The sequence below is a fragment of the Nematostella vectensis genome, chromosome 7 (assembly GCF_932526225.1).
Source record: "Nematostella vectensis chromosome 7, jaNemVect1.1, whole genome shotgun sequence".
In the NCBI taxonomy this organism is placed as follows: Eukaryota; Metazoa; Cnidaria; class Anthozoa; order Actiniaria; family Edwardsiidae; genus Nematostella; species Nematostella vectensis.
Genome location: NC_064040.1, coordinates 13,394,446 through 13,415,857, shown reverse-complemented (window position 1 = coordinate 13,415,857; position 21,412 = coordinate 13,394,446). Strand labels below are relative to the sequence as shown.

At 43.9% G+C, this 21,412-nt stretch overlaps 1 protein-coding gene across 2 annotated transcripts; it reads left to right on the top strand.

Annotated features, from left to right (window-relative positions):
- The first annotated feature begins 4,515 nt into the window (after positions 1 to 4,515).
- Positions 4,516 to 19,478, top strand: LOC116615416. Of its 2 annotated transcripts, XM_032377019.2 has the most exons (12): positions 4,516 to 4,629; positions 6,424 to 6,502; positions 7,233 to 7,316; positions 7,729 to 7,978; positions 8,806 to 8,965; positions 9,300 to 9,523; positions 10,228 to 10,293; positions 10,657 to 13,274; positions 13,518 to 14,220; positions 14,489 to 14,761; positions 17,667 to 17,851; positions 19,242 to 19,478. In XM_032377019.2, exons 2-12 carry the CDS (start codon positions 6,443 to 6,445, stop codon positions 19,245 to 19,247), a joined length of 4,629 nt encoding a protein of 1,542 aa, XP_032232910.2. In that variant the 5' UTR covers positions 4,516 to 4,629; positions 6,424 to 6,442; the 3' UTR covers positions 19,248 to 19,478. The 2 variants fall into 2 exon arrangements, with proteins under 2 accessions (XP_032232910.2, XP_032232909.2); XM_032377018.2 differs by lacking the exon at positions 19,242 to 19,478 and having other exon boundaries at positions 17,667 to 18,149.
- The last annotated feature ends 1,934 nt before the right edge of the window (positions 19,479 to 21,412 follow it).

Genomic DNA, 21,412 nt, shown 5'->3' with positions numbered 1-21,412 from the left:
CAGTCAGACGGTTTTGTCCTTAAGGGTAGCAATCTGTTTAAATTTAGGCAAACAATTCATTAATGCTGTGCATGATAAATATTGTATGTGCCACACGGATTTTATAAAAGTCACGGATTTTCTTGAATGAAAGTATTTTTAAAAGCTAACCCTGTTTATAATGGCATTAAAAACTAGCTGGACTCATAGTTCTCTCTATAATCGTTACTCCCTCAATCTTTATGAAATAAATGTTTGTAACCAAAGCTAGAAAGGAGGCAAGAAAGGGTACTCTAATCAATGGCTCTGTGAGCCAACAAGTGAATGCAAATTTATTTTTCTAGTTATTTTCTTGTGTGCATAAAAGATATACAGGATAGTGAACAAAGCGTGAACACATCCAAGATGCTGAGAGTACATAAAAATGTCCTTATACCTTTTTTTCTTTTCGATGTCATGACATACCAAGAACAGTATGATTAATTATTATTATTATAAAAAGTAAATTAAAAAGTAAAAAAAAAAATATTAGCGGCCTCAGTGGGAATCGAACCCGCGGTCAAAGACAAGTGTTCGCAGCGCTATCGCTATCGTAACGATCGAAAAGCTTTTTGCTAACATGAAATAATAATAATAATATAATAATAATAGTTTATTACGACACTCTCGCAGACTAAAGTCTGAATTACAGTGAAGGGTCATGCACTACTTTACACAACATTACTGAAATCGCACACTATATTTTATACGTGCTGGCCATTGTGCTACTAGCTTGTTTGCTAATATCGCGAAAAGCAGTGGTGCGAGCTTGGTCCCCTGAGGGATTCCCCCTAATGGGGGACACAGGCATAGACAATGAGCTTCCTATTCTTACGCGCTGTGATCTATCCGTTAGGAAAGAAAAAAAAATCTAGTTATAACAGGGTGGACATCTAGTGAACGCATTACGCTCAGCAAGGAGTGGTGGTCTACTAAGTCGAACCCCTTGCTGAAGTCAGCGAAGAAAATTCTAACATAAATTGTTGCCTCTGTCAAGTGCCTCTAGAATAACATGAAGCATATACACTAACGCAAGGGTCGTGCTCTTCCCACTCACGGAAAACTGTCAAGTTTTTTAATTACTTGTGATGTAAGCAGATCCAGGGAGAACCCTTCTAAGATCTCCGCTAGGGGGGATGTCAGCGTGATCGGCCTCAGGTCTTCCTCGATCACCTTTGGGGCGAGACCTTGGATGTGGGGGTGATGTACGAGGACTTCAGGCGCTTGGGCACATGTCCCTCCTTTAGAGAGCTGTTGTATATGTTGGCCACGACGGGGGCAAGTTCGTAAGCAAACTCCTTCCATAGGCGGGATGGTATAGGGTCAGGACCAGACGGCCTCTTTGCTTTGATTGAGCAAAGAGCCTTGGGTGATCGGACACAAGGAAATCCGGTAGGACAAGGAGGGTAGTCGTACAGGCATCTAAGTCTAGGGAGGCGAAGTGAGAGGTAAAATTTTCTAGGAATGTGTTAAATTTTTCACATAATGCATCAGTAGTGGGGGTGCTGCTGTCAATGAGCTGGTGCCACCATTCAGATCTATCAGTGAGGCAAATTTTAGCATATATTCTTTCCGGAAACAAAATACCCGCAATAATTGATCACGTTACTGTCATACAATGTGTTTTATGCATGTTAACATTCTAGAAAAGCGGTATAATTGTGCTAAATGGACATTTGCATCAGTCCCGCATGCGCAGTCGAGGTCATCAATAGCTGATTAGCATTTTTCGTGGGGTCTCTTGGTAAGGTCGCAGCAGAGAAGGTATGCTATATCTGTGAGAAATAACAATGACAATTTGTTGTTGCCAGGTTGCTAGAAAAAATATTTGCAATGACGAAGAACGTTCCCTAGTACAGGCTTGGGCTGGAGAGATATACAGTAAAAAGTTAAGAATTTTTTCTGCATTGTATTTATACACCACGTTGGATTTCTAATAAAATGTGTAGTGGAACCAGTTCGCAGGCACGCAGCACGAGTCACACACATATGGTGTTTTGTTGTTTTTGCGCCTTAGGTGCGGCTACCGAAGTGTAGTAATGAAAGGAGGTAGCCAGCGATAGTGTTTTTTTTTTATATTATATTTTTGATGTCGCGCGATATGCTCATTAAAACTCATGGTCTGCACCTTGATGCCTGCCTAGTGATGGTCCTACATGCCCCTCCATCCTGATGACTGCCTAGTGATGGTCCTACATGCCCCTCCATCCTGATGCCTGCCTAGTGATGGTCCTACATGTCCCTCCATCCTGATGCCTGCCTAGTGATGATCCTACATGTCCCTCCACCCTGATGCCTGCCTAGTGATGGTCCTACATGTCCCTCCACCCTGATGCCTGCCTAGTAATGGTCCTACATGTCCCTCCACCCTAATGCCTGCCTAGTAATGGTCCTACATGTCCCTCCACCCTGATGCCTGCCTAGTGATGTTCCTACATGTCCCTCCACCCTGATGCCTGCCTAGTAAAGGTCCTACATGTTCCTCCATCCTGATGCCTGCCTAGTAATGGTCCTACATGTCCCTCCACCCTGATGCCTGCCTAGTTATGGTCCTACATGTCCCTCCACCCTGATGCCTGCCTAGTAAAGGTCCTACATGTCCCTCCACCCTGATGCCTGCCTAGTAATGGTCCTACATGTCCCTCCACCCTGATGCCTGCCTAGTAATGGCCCTACATGTCCCTCCATCCTGATGCCTGCCTAGTAATGGTCCTACATGTCCCTCCACCCTGATGCCTGCCTACTGATGGTCCTACATGTCCCTCCATCCTGATGCATGCCTAGTAATGGTCCTACATGTCCCTCTACCCTGATGCCTGCCTAGTAATGGTCCTACATGTCCCTCCACCCTGATGCCTGCCTAGTAATGGTCCTACATGTCCCTTCATCCTGATGCCTGCCTAGTAATGGTCCTACATGTCCCTCAACCCTGATGCCTGCCTAGTGATGGTCCTACATGTCCCTCCACCCTGATGCCTGCCTAGTAATGGTCCTACATGTCCCTCCATCCTGATGCCTGCCTAGTAATGGTTCTACGTGTCCCTACACCCTGATGCCTGCCTAGTAATGGTCCTACATGACCCTCCATCCTGATGCCTGCCTAGTAATGGTCCTACATGTCCCTCCACCCTGATGCCTGCCTACTGATGGTCCTACATGTCCCTCCACCCTGACGCCTGCCTAGTGATGGTCCTACATGTCCCTCCACCCTTATACCTGCCTAGTAATGGTCCTACATGTCCCTCAACCCTGATGCCTGCCTAGTGATGGTCCTACATGTCCCTCCACCCTGATGCCTGCCTAGTAATGGTCCTACATGTCCCTCCATCCTGATGCCTGCCTAGTAATGGTTCTACGTGTCCCTCCACCCTGATGCCTGCCTAGTAATGGTCCTACATGACCCTCCATCCTGATGCCTGCCTAGTAATGGTCCTACATGTCCCTCCAACCTGATGCCTGCCTACTGATGGTCCTACATGTCCCTCCACCCTGACGCCTGCCTAGTGATGGTCCTACATGTCCCTCCACCCTTATACCTGCCTAGTGATGGTCCTACATGTCCCTTCTCCGTGATGCCTGTCTAGCGATGATTCTACATGTTCCCCCACCCTAATGCTTGTCTAGTGATGGTCCTACATGTCCTTGGCACTGAAAGAGAAGAAGAAGACAAACCCAAGGGTCGATGGATTTTTGCAACACTAATAACGTTTTTTATCAAACATACAATTACAGCATGGGAGGCACAGGTCATTGTTTGATTTTTCTTTTGTTTCTTTCTTGAATCTCCGAGAATTTAGCCAACTTGCGGGCGTTTACCCGGTGTTTTTCGTTAGGTTTTTTGCTATGCGCCAAGTCATGGCCGCCATCTTGATTTTGACTTGGCGCATAGCGAAAAACCTAACAAAAACACCGCGTTAACGCCCGCAAGTAGGCTAGGGAGACTTTGACAAGTTTGTTCTTCATGCAATCGAGTGCAAAGTCATTTAATGTCTTGTATGCTACAATGTATTTTATATGATTATGTACTGAATCTGAAAGCGCATTTTCAATCGATAACAATATTTTTTAATAGAACAAATCGAGAAAATAATGTGTAAGCTCACTGTTTGTGTTGCAGGGAGCCCACGATTTTCTTAGCACGCGGCATTTTGTTTTGAAAACTGTCGTTTTTCTAGCTCGTTCGGTCAATTACTTAAAAGGACATTTGGAAGTCCGCTTCAATCAGTATTTCGCTTTTTTTTTATCTCTCTAGAACAGCGTACGTCGACAATCTTCACCTAAGTTAATGTTTTCTGCAATTTTGCAGGCCGACATTTTGAAACAGGCCCAGGCCCTGGCTCTTTTAGAACACCACAGGTTAACCGCGCGCTCGCGCGACTGCCATTGATTGATAGTATCAAGTACCCTTCACTGTGAGACACTGTGAGACCCGATCCTTGTGTGACCTTTGCCCTTGAGCGCGTGACATTAATCCTTTATGAAATGCATTGCGGGCTCCTGAGATCTACATTACCGGCAGCTCTTGCGGTCGCTTGAAAATTCAGTGTTCAGGATATCGGAGAATGAATATATTTGAAGCGTAAGACGGCTGCCAATACGAACTAAATTGAGGTGAGTGAGATCAAAACACTATTAAAAGAAAAAAAGATAAGTAATCGAATCTTCTCCGTAAGACGTCTATTTCTTTAAAACGCTGAAAAAATCCCCTTAAATACTTATTCAACTACACAAAAACAAGATGACGGATTTGACAAGAAAAATGTTTCAATTTGTTTTAATTATGTTTTTGGTTTTTTAACAATAGCTAGATATAGTTTTTAGAAACTATTTTTGTTTTCAATCCATTTTTGCCCTTTAGTCAATGCCAGATTATTCTAGGTAATTAAGGGAGGTAATTGAATTATTAGTGACAAAAGCCTCTGTTATTGTAATGATATTTTCCAAAACTATAAAAAAATGAAAATATTTTACTCTATAAAACATGGAAGCTAAGAATATTATGATCAGCTTTTAGGCCTATCGTAAAAAAAAAAGAATTTGGACCCGTGATTCCATTGTTATTATTATGCTATAATTACATAAGCTAATTAAATAAGCATTTAACATTGAAAGATTGTCTAAAACACAGATAAAGGAAACAGAAATAAAACAAATCAAGAACAAATATAATATAATGAAATAAAATAAAACGCTTTTGGGAAATGCTTTCTTTAGTCAGATTTATTAATTTCCTTGTTGATATTAATAATACATAGTAGTTTCACGAGGTACCTCCTATCTCTACAAATTATACTGAAAACAAGCAACTAAATTAGAGTCCCTCTCCCTCCCTCCCTATCTTCTAACCTTTTTAGCAATTTTCCTGTTAATTAGTTTAGACTCAAACCCGTGTTTGATAAATGTAAAAATGTGGTTTTGCTAAAGACAGGTAAGGTCAATAGCTTTGACCAGCGAATGAACGCTGAAGAGCTTTTAATTTTGCAAGAAGGCAATGAGTCAACAAGCCTTTAACTGTTCTAAACTTTAACTTTCTACGCTGCCTCGAAGCGTCGAACAAGCTACTTACTAGTCGCTGAAAATGCTCTGCAGTGAAAACGATGTGGTAAGGGACCGAATACTAAGAAAACGTGGTAATCAAAAAAATTTGTGGCAAATATTGGAAAACCATCAACTCGAGCTTTCGTGACGCGATGTCCGTCCATCCGTCATTTTCAAAAATAGTGTCCGTCCCAAAAAGACATTTCGTATGGCAACCAAACTTGGTAGGTGTGGTGTCAGGTATGTTCCAAGGGGGATGCAAGAATGTGGTCACGTTATAAACGTCACCAATGAGGTCGGATCTCCTGTGAACGACAACCTTCTAAACAGTAACTGATATTGCCCTACACAAGCAGGTAGGGAATTTCAGCAACTATACGACTGTTACGGCAGTGTGAACGGGATCCCCAATAACTCTTTCATGCTTAGCATTCAATTCTAAACTAGTTGTGATAAAATTTATTCTTTTTTTAGTCCCAAAAAGTATAGAAAAGCCTAATTTTTTTTTTCTAACATAGTAAAACAAGGATAGTCTGATCTTTAGCGCATATACGATCCCGTCCTCGCTAGACCGTGAAACTTGATGTTTCCACGTCGTGGCAACCACTGGAATGTTTCAGACAGACACATGGCTCTTTGAATTTGTTTTCTGCCGTTCCACTATGGTAGAAATATGCTTTCTTTATAAGGTTATAAGCTTTTCTTCCTAAGTCTTTACCATTTTTGGAACTATGAAAACCGATAAATTAATTTTATCGAGACTAGTTCAGAATTGAGCGCTATGTGTAAAAGCATTTTTGGTAACGTAACTCCTTACTGTTGTCGTCGTAGCGTAAGGCTTCTGTTATGTTTTCTTTTTGCGCACAGGTGCAGTGCGTCCGACGTCATGTTGTTTGCTGGGATCTTGTGGTCCCTACTAGCCTGCTCCGGATTCAGTCAAGCAAAGGTAGACTCCAATAAGCGACCATTTTGTCGCCTCACTTCTTATTGTGCAAAAAAAATACCGCAAAAAAAAAAAAATCAAATTAAAACGCCAAAACGCGCCAATAGTTAAAAATGGTACTAACAAAAGCGTGTCCCCAGGGGGGTGTGGAAGGGGTTCGAGGGGTCCTGACCGAACCATGATCATGTGAAAAAAGTGAGTACAACTCCAGCTGACGCCTTCGTTGGTAGTTAAGAAGATGGATAATTTTATTTGTACATTGGGATAGAAAAGGTTTTAGATAAGTTTTGTAACCTGTTATCAAAGCTACTGTAAGGGTGACGATTTGAACTTAAAGAATGTCGATCACCCACTTCTTTTTTATTGTTTATCATAGAAATACAGCGGTTTATTCGCATGGAAACTTCAAAATAACAATCTACAAATGAAGTCTGATATGTTATTGACGATATTTGAATGAAAATATATTGTTTACTTGCTTGAAATGGCCGATGGGAATGATGCTTTGTGTGGCTAGACATTCAGCGGGAGCATAAAATGGCGGCGTGATTGTCCTGATCCGTTGCAAATAAATTATTGCTGCTCTTATTGCTTTGTATTTTGATCATAAGAAAGCATATCATTTTCTGGTCATTACCATAGAAAGACTTTGAAAAACTCTGAGTCATGTAGATACTTAATGAAAATCACTCATTCTACTAACAATCGGTGTATTTTTTTCTATTGTTTGTAGGATGTTATCGCGTCAAAGAGAGATACAACGATGGTGAACGTTCAGTCAGTTTACGACAGATTCACAAAGCCATCCCGTGGCAAGGTAAAAGCTTTGTCTTAACTTTCTCGCTGCTTTACTGTCCTTACTTATTTTCCAAACAACCGTATAGACGTGACTCAGATTTTTCTATTGACTGTATAAAGGCTGGATCTCACTAGGACGCAAGCGTAAGGGCAAACGGAAGCGCAACACACGTGAGAAACGATTAAACACAAGCGAAAGCGCAATAAAATCAAGCAGTTGCGTTCTCTTGCACTTACTCGTGCGCTTACGTCCAAGTGAGAATCAAATTAATTAATAAGTTAAAGATCAAATAAAAGTCGGATTGTTGTTTTTACCATAAAGCTTAGTACATTGGGCTAAAATACACTGTCTTGCCATTATATGGTTTGTATGTACACGAATATATAGGTTCCCCTTGTCTGAGAGATACGCGAATGTACTTTTCCTACAGGCTACCTATTATGACAAATACACCGGCGGCGGGGCATGCGCACTAGACCCACTATCACCGCTGTCTAGGGAGCCTGGTTGGGTTAGGATCGCGGTGGGACAGGACGACTACCAGGGGTCCCTTGGGTGTGGCATGTGCGTGGAGATTACAGGGTCAGGGGAGCCCGCCATTGCTGGGAGGAAGGGTAATGCACCTGTCACCGGTACCATCAAGGGCGTGGTTCATGATCTTTGCAGAACGTGCCAACAAGGTATGTGGACAGTTAATAAAAACAATATAAAAGCTCATCTCTACAGCTTTTTGGAGTTACGGAGGCACAGATACAAATCGAGTCGAGATCATAAGCTTTTTTGGGACGATTTTGACCAAGAAGGTCTTTGTCAAAACCTGAAGACACAATTCTCAGCTCTACTCTAAACACAACACTGAGCTTTATCTTTCAACAACCGAGCTCGACAAGTTCGGCGCGATCTCCCGGGCAAGCACACTATCTCTATGGAAACATCAATCAATGAACAATACATAACAGTCTTTTAGAGACGTTTCAATTTAAATTTTGAAATTTGCATGTTCATATTTAGTATTTAGATAATCATACATGTGGATTTTTTCACTTGTGTTTTAAAAACATGCAATTAAATACTCGTCAGTACAGATATGGAATGTGCAGTTTTATTAAATTAAGGGCGAGGCAAAGTGTAAGGCAAAGGTGTAGCTTTCATTAATATACGTAGGGTGAAATCGGAGAATGCAAAACAATTAATTTCGCGTTTGATATTTATGACTCGCAAAAGAAACATGGTCTTGTTCTTAAAGCGGCAATCGTACGAGTTTACTTCCGGACGAAAACCTCAAGCGACAAAAGACAAAAGAATCTATTAGAATCCGTGCTATTCAACAGGCCATCCATGCTTTTACAATTTTGAAATATTTGTCTCGTTTTCCGTTGAAAATCATCGGTAAACTGGTGACATTGCAGCTTTGACGAGAAGGTGCATGTACCTAGAAACTAGATAAAATAAGTAATAATTGAAACTAGATAAAAGAAGTAATATTTGAAACTATGATTGGATGCAGGAGACGTTGATCTATATTTGCCCATCGATGACGACGGCGAATATAAGATCCAGTTCAAGGCTGTTGAGTGCCCGACAGTTCAAGGGAGCCCGGGAAAGATTCAGCTGAGATTCACTGGAAGCAACGAGTACTGCTTCAAGCTGCAGGCCAGAAACACAAAGTAAGACACAATGATGAGCAAAGAAAACAAAGCTAGACTAACAATGACACAACAGGGGCACTAAGTCAGCCACATTGACAAGAAAAAAATTTAAACTAAGACAATGAGAAGACCAGAACACAATGTAAGACAATGATAAGACAGGAACATAAAGACAAACTGACAAGTGACATCTAGATGATTAGAGAGGTAGGCGTGACAGTAGCATGGGCATGCAGTGTTCCGATAACCTAAATTTCGAAGTGTTGAAACTGGTTCATTTATAATTCCTTGTTTGTTTCATTAGAGTCCTAATTTGAGCAAAATTTTTACAAAAGGAGTACTTTGTTTACAGGATCCCTGTGGCAGGAATGGAAGTCTTCAACACCGTAACAGGAGACTGGTACTGCTTGAAAAGGACAGATGATAACTACTTTTCCAGCGAAGGACTGGGGAAAGTTTCTATCCCCATGAAAGTGAGGCTAACAAGCGTGGCCAATGAGCAGCTAGAAACGGTGGTGACGTCACTCAAGAACGACGAGAGCTTTCCGACAGATGTGCAATTTTCTGGACTAACAGGTAACTAGCGGGGAAGGGGTGGGTAGTTTATATGAGCTGTGTCACAACCAATCATAGGACATGTATAAGAATTTAGCAAGATCGTTTGAGTATGGAAGTAGACAACGGTAGTCTAACTGAGCGTTCCACTTTCTTACCCTAACCCAGTAGCGCTTACCCTAAACCAGTTGCGAATATCCTTACCTAATTGCACTAGTCTAACCCAATTGCACTACTCTAACCTAGTAGGGCTTACCCTAGCCCTGTTGCGCTAACCTTAAACCAGTTGCGCTTACCCTAGCCCAGCTGCCCTAATCCTTACCCAGTTGCTCATACCCCTACCCAGGTGCGCTTATCCTAGCTCAGTGGCGCTACCCTAGCCCTGTTGCGCTAATCTTAACCCAGTTGCGCTTAAATTAAACAGAATGGCATGATGGTAATGACGGGTTATACGTACTTAATCTCAAGCATGTGACGGGATTGCTGAAGTACACGAAATAAACCCTCAATCCTCGTTATGAAATCGCTGAGCCTCGACATGAAACCCAAGACCATCAAGCAAAAAGCAGATTCTAAAGACCTGCTGGATTCAACAGCGGGCTTTATTTTATCGACCGACCTTTTTCCCTGGCGTTGCACACACAAAAAAATAAACATAGGTAATTTAAAGTGATTAGTATGCTAGTAAAGAATCTGTTTCTTCTATTACATGTTTCGTTTTTTAGTTGGTGACCCGAACAGCATCCGGTGTTTTGGACAAGGAAACATTCCTCCGGGCAAAGCAACTCCAGGTCAGTTGTAGAACGATTGACAATTTATTATTTCTAGCACTTCTTGTAGGAAAAAAAATCAGGTAACTAGTTTAACGGAAGCCGTAAAAACTTTCGAATTATATCTTAAATTCATGACCCTCAAAATCACTTGTGTCTATTTTTTATATCCTGTTAAACCGGCTTTCCTGGGATGCCTGGAACGCATAAAAGTACCTTATATCTCAATGATACGAGAGCAGAATCGGAAAAAAAAGATAAATGATAGAAATAGACAGCACTCTGCAAAATTATGTATCTTGATTATGATAACTTTGTCAAATTTTGACGATTACTCCGGTTTGCCTCAGTGCACGTTAAGTTCAAATAAAAATCTTTTTGCAGCTGAGGATGAGAAGTTCTGCGCGGGAAAGACCGACGGGACATACGCAGACCCAAAGGACTGCTCTGCCTATTATCAATGCAAAAAGGGCCGTTCCTTCAAGAAGTTTTGCCCCGATGGTCTTAAATTCAACGCACTTATCAAGAGCTGTGACGAGCCTTCTAAAGTGAACTGTGTCACCAAGCAAAGAGACGAGGAGGAGGAGGAGGAAAAAGTGAAGGATGACGAGGAAGCAGACCTGATGAACTACAAGAGGACGCGCAGAGGTGTCCCACGCATCGTAGAGAGACATAGAAGAGCGGCTGCATCACAAAACAAACGAAGCGTAACACCCAAGCACCGTCACCACCACCACCACCATCATCATCATCACCGCCATCATCATCACTCCGATCACCAAGCCGTTAAGCGCAAAGAGGTCAGTGGTCACAAGTCTTCAGCAGAGAAGCGTGTTAATGTCAAGGTCAAGGTCCAGTTCCATGGAAACAAAGTCAAGAGCATCAGCCAGGATTTCAATGCTCATAATCGGGATGTCAAAATTGCTATGGATACCCCTGAACAAGACGACAACATCATCGAGACCAAACTAAGCGGAGCAAGTACTGGGAACGGCAACATGCTAAAGGCGCTCATAAGTCAGGGGGGCATCACCTCCTCAGAGCACGAGGATGTCTCAGGGCTCGTACACAACATGGATGATCCGATCAGTTACGGGGCCGATGGGAAATTTGGTAAGATGATCCTTAAGAGCCGCAAGGGGAATGGTCCATTTAACACCGACCCAATTCAGTCGTCAAGTGTAGGAGACATGGACCGAATTTCGGACACGGCCGATAATAAAGTCAGTGGAAGTATGATTGTAGAAGCACACAGATTAAATGATGGAAGTGTTCACACGTCCACTACGATTACCCCTGCTAGCGAACCGGACATGCCTCAAATTCAGAGAACAGACTCCAGTGTTCAACGGATGGAGAGTAATCAGGCACCAGTTCAGAACTTCGGTCAAGCTGCTGAAACAACACAAGGGAAAAGTGAAGGACAGCTAAGCAGCCCTCAACACAATGAAGAACACCCTGATCACCAAGGAGAAGACAGCAATAAGGTAGAGCAGCTAAGCACCCCTCAACACCCCATGCCCCACGCCCCAGATGACCATGACCACGGCCAGGGGTTAGAACATGGTGATAAGACTCCTCTCAATACTCCACAAGATCATGAGTCCCATCCCCCGGATCACACCCAAGGTGCTGATGGTGGCAGTGGGAACACCTCTCTCAACAGCCCTCAGCACCATGAATCCCATCCTCCTGATCACACCCAGGGAGCAGACAGTGGGGAAAAGACCTCGTCTGGTGCTGAAAAAACTGGAACGTCAACAAGTCAAGAAAGTCAGCCCGAAAAGGCAGAAAATCAAACGCAGGGAAACTCAGAAGGAAAAGGAGACGCGGGTACTGGCTCAAAAGGCTCTGGGAAGAACAAACAAGACTTTAAGATAATGACCGAGTCAGAGAATGGAGAAGGAAACAGCCAGGAAAGCAATTCAGCAAAAGCTGATAACCTAACGGCAGGTCAGAAGGGAAGCTCTGTTGATGGCGGCCCTTCAGAGAAAGGAAAAGATAGTTCAACCGAAAACAGTTCTGCTTCCCTTCAAGTTCTTCCTGCAGAAGGTGGTACAAGCAGCGGCTCAATCGAGAAGCCTTCGGCTAGCGCTGAAGGAAAAGCCGCACCAGAGGAGTCTGGAAAACAGGAATCACAGCAAGTGAAGGATAAAGGGAAGGCAAACAGTGATTCAAAGACAGAAAGTGCACCGAAAGATGACAAGAATAAAGATAACTCCAATAGACCTGAAATTACCTTAATAGGAGTTGGGTCACCGATAACAGAGATAGAAAACAAGGATGGCGGAAAAACTGTCGCTAACAGTGAGCCTAGCGTTGTGCCTTCTGCACCAGTAAACACCCACAAAGAAGGGGATAATGAACAAAATGGCTTATCTAAGACAGATGGAAGCAAGGTAACACCCGTAGCTCAACAAGGAAACGCAGGCGACCAAAGTTCATCGCAAAACTATGCAAAAGAAGCTACAAAAGCCGAAGATGCAAGCGTAGCAAATGGTCAAGCCAACTTGGCCAAGAGTGTAGACGATGCAGAGCCACAAAGTACAACAACAAACACTCAAGTCACATCAGAAAGCGGCAACACTCAGTCTACAAGCACATCTAATGTGTCAGGCTCATCTGCTGGGGGAACTAGCAGCGCGAGCAGTGAAACTACTATCACTCTCAGCTCTCAGGGGAAGAAAGAAGATGAGCACAATAAAGGCAGCTCTTCAGATGGCCAAACACCAAGCACTGAGTCAGTTGAGATGCTTATCAAATCGCCAAGGAACTTCATCCGTCAGTTTAACGGAATGGACAGCAGATATGGATACCAGGATACTTTGCCGATGAGAGGCAGTGAGGCGTTTGACAGCAACGGCAACATAAAAACAAGCTCACCGATGATATCCGAGGACGACGCAAGTCACCTGCTTGACAACGATAACAAGTTGATGGACAACGGTGCCGTCCAGAACGAGTTATTTAATCCTGCTTTTGGCAACGAGAAGCACCCAAAGGTATTGGAATCTTGATATTATGTTTACGCACAAAGCAGACTTACAAAACACAAACACTGGAATAAAACACTTATGTGTCAATCAGGACATCAGACAGGTTTTTCATAAAGCAACTTTTGATTAAAATAATTTTCATCTTAGTCAGACACTTTTGGCTTGTTATCCTTAGGCTTCCTTTGGTTTCTTTAAAGACCAATTATAAACAAACAAATGAGTTTCTTATGGAGTACCTTTAAATTCCAGGAAATGGAACAGACAATCAATGGAGTCCCGAAAGTCACCAAGGATGATGAGAGTGACGTCCAAGGTGAAGCAGAGGCTGTACTTGGCGACAACACCAATCCTGCCCCGCAGCAGGCCCCGCCCCCAAAACTAAACACCCACCCTGCAATTGGCCATCCAAGTCAGGCTGTCAAAACAAAGGGTGCGAGTGTCTCAAATTACATGCCCGACGGGGGATACATGGGTAACCCTATGGCGGACTCTATGGGTGGGATGGACAATGACTATGATGATTACATGGGGGAAGGGGGGTACATGCCGATGCATGGTGGGATGGGTGGAATGGGAATGGGACGTATGAGAATGAGACCGATGGGCATGATGAATCAGATGAACGGAGGCATGATGGGAAACGGAGGCATGATGGGAAACGGAGGCATGATGGGTAATGGAGGAGGCATGATGGGAAATGGAGGTGCGATGATGAATGATGGAAATGGAGGAATGGCCCAGATGGCGGGAATGCAGCAAATGAACGGAATGAGCGGAAACCAAGGGTCGCAGCAGCAAATGAATCCAATGGCGATGATGAACGACATGTTCAAGCAGAAGTTTATGGAGGCGCAAGAGAAGGCAATGAAGGAAATGGCGGAAGGGAAAAGTGAGGAGAGTAGTGGAGAATCGGACAAGCAAGCGGACATGGTCAAGACAGAACAAGGGTCCGGTATGTACACTTTACGATAATTATTAGACAATAACAAAAAACAAACATCAAATAATTTTCCAAATGATGAGTATTCCGATTGGACGAATACCATAATAATATTATACTCAAAGGCTTATAAGATAAGATAATACTGATAAGAGTAATTATATCGGAATATAAGGCAACTCTCTACTAAAGTGTCGAATTTTATGTTAAATATAAAAACAGATGCGGCAAAGTCTTTGCTTCAGTCGTTACTGATGGCCCCCTTTTGCCCCCTTTTCAGGCAGTGGTGAAGTACAAAAAATGCCTCCGGGAGATCTCCGTATCCTTGGTGACATAAGCACCAAGACCCCAGATTCAAGCGAGGAACCCAAGCAAAAGAACATGGCAGCTAGCGATGCAGCCAAAAACAAGCAAGAAGTCATGGATAAAAGCGAGGCATCCAATGGCAAACAAAAAGACAAGAGTTTAAGCGAAGCTTCCAAAGTCAAGGAAAAGGACATGCCATCAAATACAAAATTATCTAGCGAGCCTGCAACGAATAACAATGGACAAGGTAAATAACGAATGAAAAGTGAAATACTTCCATGGAGTATACAGCGTGTACAGTAAGCTACTGTATACTTGAGCTGTCACATAATTAAGCTACATAACATATAGAGCTTGTAGGCATCAGGGTGTTGGGACATGTAGGACCATTACTAGGCAGGCCTCAGGGTGGAGGGACATGTAGGACCATTAATAGGCAGGCATCAGGATGGAGGGACATGTAGGACCATCACTAGGCAGGCATCAGGGTGGAGGGACATGTAGGACCATCACCAGGCAGGCATCAGGGTGGAGGGAAATGTAGGACCATCACTAGGCAGGCATCAGGGTGGAGGGACATGTAGGATCATCACTAGGTAGGCATCAGGATGGAGGGACATGTAGGACCACCACTAGGCAGGCATTAGGGTGGAGGGACATGTAGGACCATCTTTAGGCAGGCATCAGGATGGAGGGACATGTAGAACCATCACTAGGCAGGCATCAGGGTGAAGGGACATGTAGGACCATCACTAGGCAGGCATTAGGGTGGAGGGACATGTAGGACCATCACTAGGCAGGCATCAGGATGGAGGGACATGTAGGACCATTACTAGGCAGGCATCAGGGTGGAGGGACATAGAGGACCATCACTAGGCAGGCATCAGGGTGGAGGGACATGTAGGATCATCACTAGGCAGGCATCAGGATGGAGGGACATGTAGGACCATCACTAGGCAGGCATTAGGGTGGAGGGACATGTAGGACCATCACTAGGCAGGCATCAGGATGGAGGGACATGTAGGACCATCACTAGGCAGGCATTAGGGTGGAGGGACATGTAGGACCATCACTAAGCAGGCATTAGAGTGAAGGGACATGTAGGACCATCACTAGGCAGGCATCAGGATGGAGGGACATGTAGGACCATTACTAGGCAGGCATTAGGGTGGAGGGACATGTAGGACCATCACTAGGCAGGTATAAGGGTGGAGGGACATGTAGGACCATCACTAGGTAGGCATCAGGGTGGGGGGACATGTAGGACCATCACTAGGCAGGCATCAGGGTGGAGGGACATGTAGAACCATCACTAGGCAGGCATCAGGGTGGAGGGACATGTAGGACCATCACTAGGCAGGCATCAGGGTGGAGGGACATGTAGGACCATCACTAGGCAGGCATCAGGGTGCAGGGACATGTAGGACCATCACTAGGCAGGCATCAGGGTGGAGGGACATGTAGGATCATCACTAGGCAGGCATCAGGGTGGAGGGACATGTAGGACCATCACTGGGCAGGCATTAAAGTGGAGGGACATGTAGGACCATCACTAGGCAGGCCTCAGGGTGGAGAGACATGTAGGACCATTACTAGGCAGGCATTAGGGTGGAGGGACATGTAGGACCATCACTAGGCAGGTTTCAGGGTGGAGGGACATGTAGGACCATTACTAGGCAGGCATCAGGAAGGAGGGACATGTAGGACCATCACTAGGCAGGCATCAGGATGGAGGGACATCTAGGACCATCACTAGGCAGGCATCAGGGTTGAGGGACATGTAGGACCATCACTAGGCAGGCATCAGGGTGGAGGGACATGTAGGACCATCACTAGGCAGGCATCAGGAAGAAGGGACATGTAGGACCATCACTAGGCAGGCATCAGGGTGGAGGGACATGTAGGACCATCACTAGGCAGGCATTAAAGTGGAGGGACATGTAGGACCATCACTAGGCAGGCATTAGGGTGGAGGGACATGTAGGACCATTACTAGGCAGGCATTAGGGTGGAGGGACATGTAGGACCATTACTAGGCAGGCATTAGGGTGGAGAGACATGTAGGACCATTACTAGGCAGGCATTAGGGTGGAGGGACATGTAGGACCGTCACTAGGCAGGCCTCAGGGTGGAGGGACATGTAGGACCATTACTAGGCAGGCATCAGGAAGGAGGGACATGTAGGACCATCACTAGGCAGGCATCAGGATGGAGGGACATCTAGGACCATCACTAGGCAGGCATCAGGGTTGAGGGACATGTAGGACCATCACTAGGCAGGCATCAGGGTGGAGGGACATGTAGGACCATCACTAGGCAGGCATCAGGAAGGAGGGACATGTAGGACCATCACTAGGCAGGCATCAGGATGGAGGGACATCTAGGACCATCACTAGGCAGGCATCAGGGTTGAGGGACATGTAGGACCATCACTAGGCAGGCATCAGGGTGGAGGGACAAGTAGGACCATCACTAGGCAGGCATCAGGATGGAGGGACATGTAGGACCATCACTAGGCAGGCATCAGGGTGGAGGGACATGTAGGACCATCACTAGGCATGCATCAGGGTGGAGGGAAATGTAGGGCCATCAAAAGACAGGCATCAGGGTGGATGGACATGTAGGATCATCACTAGGCAGGCATCAGGGTGGAGGGACATGTAGGACCATCACTAGGCAGGCATTAGGGTGGAGGGACATGTAGGACCATTACTAGGCAGGCATCAGGGTGGAGGGACATGTAGGACCATCACTAGGCAGGTATCAGGAAGGAGGGACATCTAGGACCATCACTAGGCAGGCATCAGGATGGAGGGACATGTAGGACCATCACTAGGCAGGCATCAGGGTGGAGGGACATGTAGGATCATCACTAGGCAGGCATCAGGGTGGAGGGACATGTAGGACCATCACTAGGCAGGCATCAGGGTGGAGGGACATGTAGGACCATCACTAGGCAGTTATCAGGTATCATTCCCTCTAGAAAAAAAAAGGTTAGGCGTTCTGTCTTATCACTTGCACACATTGATCTTATTTAATCTGTAACAGGGAATATAAAATCCGCCCTTGTCTAAGCAAGTTGATCATTATTACAGGCTTTTACTACACACTATTTATAAAAAGGTAATAATTGAGTTTTTGCCTTCGAGCAGCTTTGTCCTCAAATTTCTGCAAAGTCAAGACAAGCGGAGTATACGCCGACGAGAAAAACCCGAGCAAATTCGTCATCTGCTACAACGGCGTGAGGGAAGAGCGAGAGTGCGCCAAGGGCCTGGTGTTCAATCCCAAGGAGAAGATCTGCGAACAACCTGACCAGCGGTACACCAAGCCAAAAAAGGTAGGACGCAAAAGCAAGCTTGTGGAAAATGCACAGGAGCCGTCCCACATGGCAGAGAGAATGAAAGAGTTCTTCAAGATTGCAAAGCGAGAAAAGCGCCCCGCTCATTAACACTTGCTTATTTTAAAGAGCGGTGATGGAAAATAAACAAACTGTTGTTAAGCCAAGAATGATCAAATCTAAACTTAAGTGTAGCAAAATATCTAACAATACTGGGGTTTTGCCTTCAATGTGTGAGAGCTTCAAAGATTCCTTAATCTAGGAAAATAAAGTCCGAATAAAATCAGTTTAAACGCGATAAAATGTATTCATAGAGATGAGAGTAGGACTGCGTTCATGGATCGGTACAGCCAATTGAAACAATAGTTGACAATAGGGACTTTAAGCATCCGACGACGACAACGTAATCGACAATGGCAAAAAAAATAATGAAACTGGATTGAAAATTTCATGCTAGCGCCTTCTCTGCCCGATACATATAAGCCATTTTGCACCAACTCAATCACGCAAAAACTTGCTCCACGGTCAACTGAGGACGCGGATGTTTGTATTTTTAACTTTTCTATGGTAGAAATAATTTCCTTCATTCAAAATGTCTCTTATTTTCATCTGTTTTTTACCTTAATGAGCTCTTGTCAGCCACACCTTTGTTATTGATTAAAACCTCGAAATAACCATCCAAAAACAAAGTTTAAAACTTTATTCACCAAATTCAATTGAAAATATCGCATTGGCTTCCCCATGTCAGCCTTTGGAATTCGATGCTTTTTCAGGCTTGGTAATTACTAAGGTGACAAAATGGCGGCTGGCAGAGGCTGTTTAAAGTTTGGCTTATTCCATCGGCACAAGTTTGGAATTGAACGCCAAGCTCGAACGCGTACGGTATCGTTGCCCTTGAGCCATCGTTGTCGTTCTTGTTTAAAGTCGGTAGATGCAACTTGCGTGGCAATGTTGTTTTGTTTTGTTTTGCTCAAAACTTTTATCATTTTGTTAAAATACAAATTTTCCTGTATTACTTGATACTTTGATAATACAATTGAGCTGTTTTAGTTAAAGAATGGATTGGAATTTACCCTGATTCAAGCGGATTAAAATTCACTACTGAGATGAAAATCTCATTTGCATAGAGTTTCATGGCATATGGAACCACGCTGAGTCGGATTGACGGGCTTTAAGGTCCCCATGAGCCTAGCCTACCTGAACACACGTGCCCCTCCCCCCAATATTTTCTAAAATTATTACCAGTACGGGCGTGGCTGTGCCCCCATTGTTTTCTTAATGTTTCTGTATCGTGCCCCCCCTCCCCCCCCCCCCCCCCCCCCCAATAATAAAAGGCCTGCTACGGATATGTTCTTGTATGTCCTGCGGCTGTAAAACGTTTCTCTTCCAGGTCTAGAAGCATTTCTGGCAAAGCATTTGACAAGAGACCAAGGCTACTCATAAAGTGCAAGCATGGACACTGCATTGCATGTAACTTGATTCTTTAGAATCCCCGCATCGAGATCATTCGTTCTAGAATGCTGCAATTGATAAAGTGAGTTTTAAAGATACCCCAAAAGGGAGGCACTCAGTGTGTGTATGGTTTCTTGACGAATTGTTGAATTAAAGTTATACTGTTTTAGTCCTATTTTAATTTGATTGGGAATGACTTGCAATTGAATTCTGGGCGTCTTGTTGTGCCATCTGTCCCTGGTTCTTCGTAGCTAGGAATGACAAATCTTTTTGTACTTCTCAAGTACCGTCATGGCAATAAACCTCGAAGTTTTTTTCTAAATAATGAGAGAATGCTCTTGAAAATAAAGAGTAAACGATCTTGTCTGGGTAATATCGTCATGAGCGATCTCGTGATCGACAAACTTATATAGAAAATTATTTAGACATACAACTTTTTCAAAAATCGTTGTCAGTGCAAAAGGCAGATGGCGATCGACAAATTCATGGCAGTTCTACGGCCGAAAGGACCCATGGATCACAAAATATCTGTTCCAAATTCAGAAAAAAATATAAATAAACATACGTCTATCCATTTAATTTTATGTAGTATATAGTTCTGACATTGCTTCAGTTTATTTATCACCTTTATTTTTACAAATAATTACTACCCATAAACACCTTGAACTACCATTCGGCAAATACCATTAGCCGATTGCGCTGACATCCTTTATTGAAATAGGTGTAGACACTGCCGACATTCTACAATGCTATCATTTGCAAGATCATTACAATAAGTTAAAAATAAAAATACTCTGCTGTTGACTCTTTATCACCCCTGTATAGACTTCACGACCGTTCCTATAAAAAGGAATCCAATCAGTCTACAAATAATTACCACATCATTTCAAAGTTTGGTGTACTGGTGTAATGCTTTAATGCGGTGTCGTCTTCCACACATTGTACTACACTAGATTCCTTATCTGAAACACGTTTGAGTTGTCTTGATTGATTATGATTTAATTGCGGTATAGATCAACCACAAACAGAATGTTAAAAAACAAACTAATCGACGCATTGTGCGAGATTCACGAAACCCTAAAAGAATTTCAAAATTTGAGCCCTTTCACGTCTGTATGTTCAAGCTCAACAATGCTCAACAGCTCTCTTAATACTTAGCTCTTCCCCTGATTCTCCCGCCATTCACCGGACTCCCGAGCAAAATTTAAGCGTTTCTTAATCGTCTAAACCTCTAAGCGATCACGGCCAAGTCTTCGCCGAAAAAAGTGTACTTGAAATTTGGCCAAAAAGCGTAAGGGGGGGGGGGGGGGGGGGATGGCCTCTACCAGAGACTTCATCAGCTTCTCATCCCACGATGTAAGGCTACAGGCTTAGAGATAAGAAATATTCTCTAGTCATATGAATTGCCAATTAAGTGCACATTAACATTGTAGGTTAATTCAATGTCGACGTTGGATAACCGCCGGGCGCCATAAAAAAAACTTGATTCCCTTGAAATCCTATTACTGGGGAGTCAGGGTTTTAGCATTTGATGGAAAATCAAACCCATTAGCTGCAAAATAAAGCCTTCTCTTAGCTATTTGACTTAAGCAGGTTTCGGCTTTTCTGGCGTTTTCTTTTTAAGAACGTTTTCTTTTTTTTTCCTGGTGTTTTCTTCTCATCCATAAAAACTGTTCTCACTGGGATGCAAATGCAAACGGAAGCGCAACACAATTGAGAATCGGTCAAACATAAGCGCAAGCGCAAGAAAACCAAGCTTGACAAGCCTAGTCCCCTTGCGAGGTATAAATCAACACAAGGTTAAAAAGGTATGTTAAACGCCTCTGTGAAACTACTCCGTTCCACAGAGGCGTTATACCTTTTTAACCTTGTGTTAATTTATTCCTTATCTACATCACGCCTACGCAGACCATCTAGTTTTTCTGCAGCTTGCCTGTGTAGTCTTTCTAGTTATACCATAAGTCCCCTGGCGATCTTTTCGGGTTTCCTGTGTTGTTTCGGTTTCCCTGTGGTTGACAATGCTCTCCCTAGCACCGCTTGCAATACAACCAGCCACAGGGTTCCCGCTCTTAACGTCAGACTCCAAGCTCAAGAATTGATACCGTAAGC

Excerpts from the sequence above, each read along its gene's own strand:
- LOC116615416 (XM_032377018.2), top strand. The coding sequence starts at position 6,443 with ATGTTGTTTGCTGGGATCTTGTGGTCCCTACTAGCCTGCTCCGGATTC. Across the intron at positions 7,979-8,805 it reads TTGCAGAACGTGCCAACAAG|GAGACGTTGATCTATATTTG; the intron begins GTATGTGGACAG and ends GATTGGATGCAG. Across the intron at positions 10,294-10,656 it reads TCCGGGCAAAGCAACTCCAG|CTGAGGATGAGAAGTTCTGC; the intron begins GTCAGTTGTAGA and ends ATCTTTTTGCAG.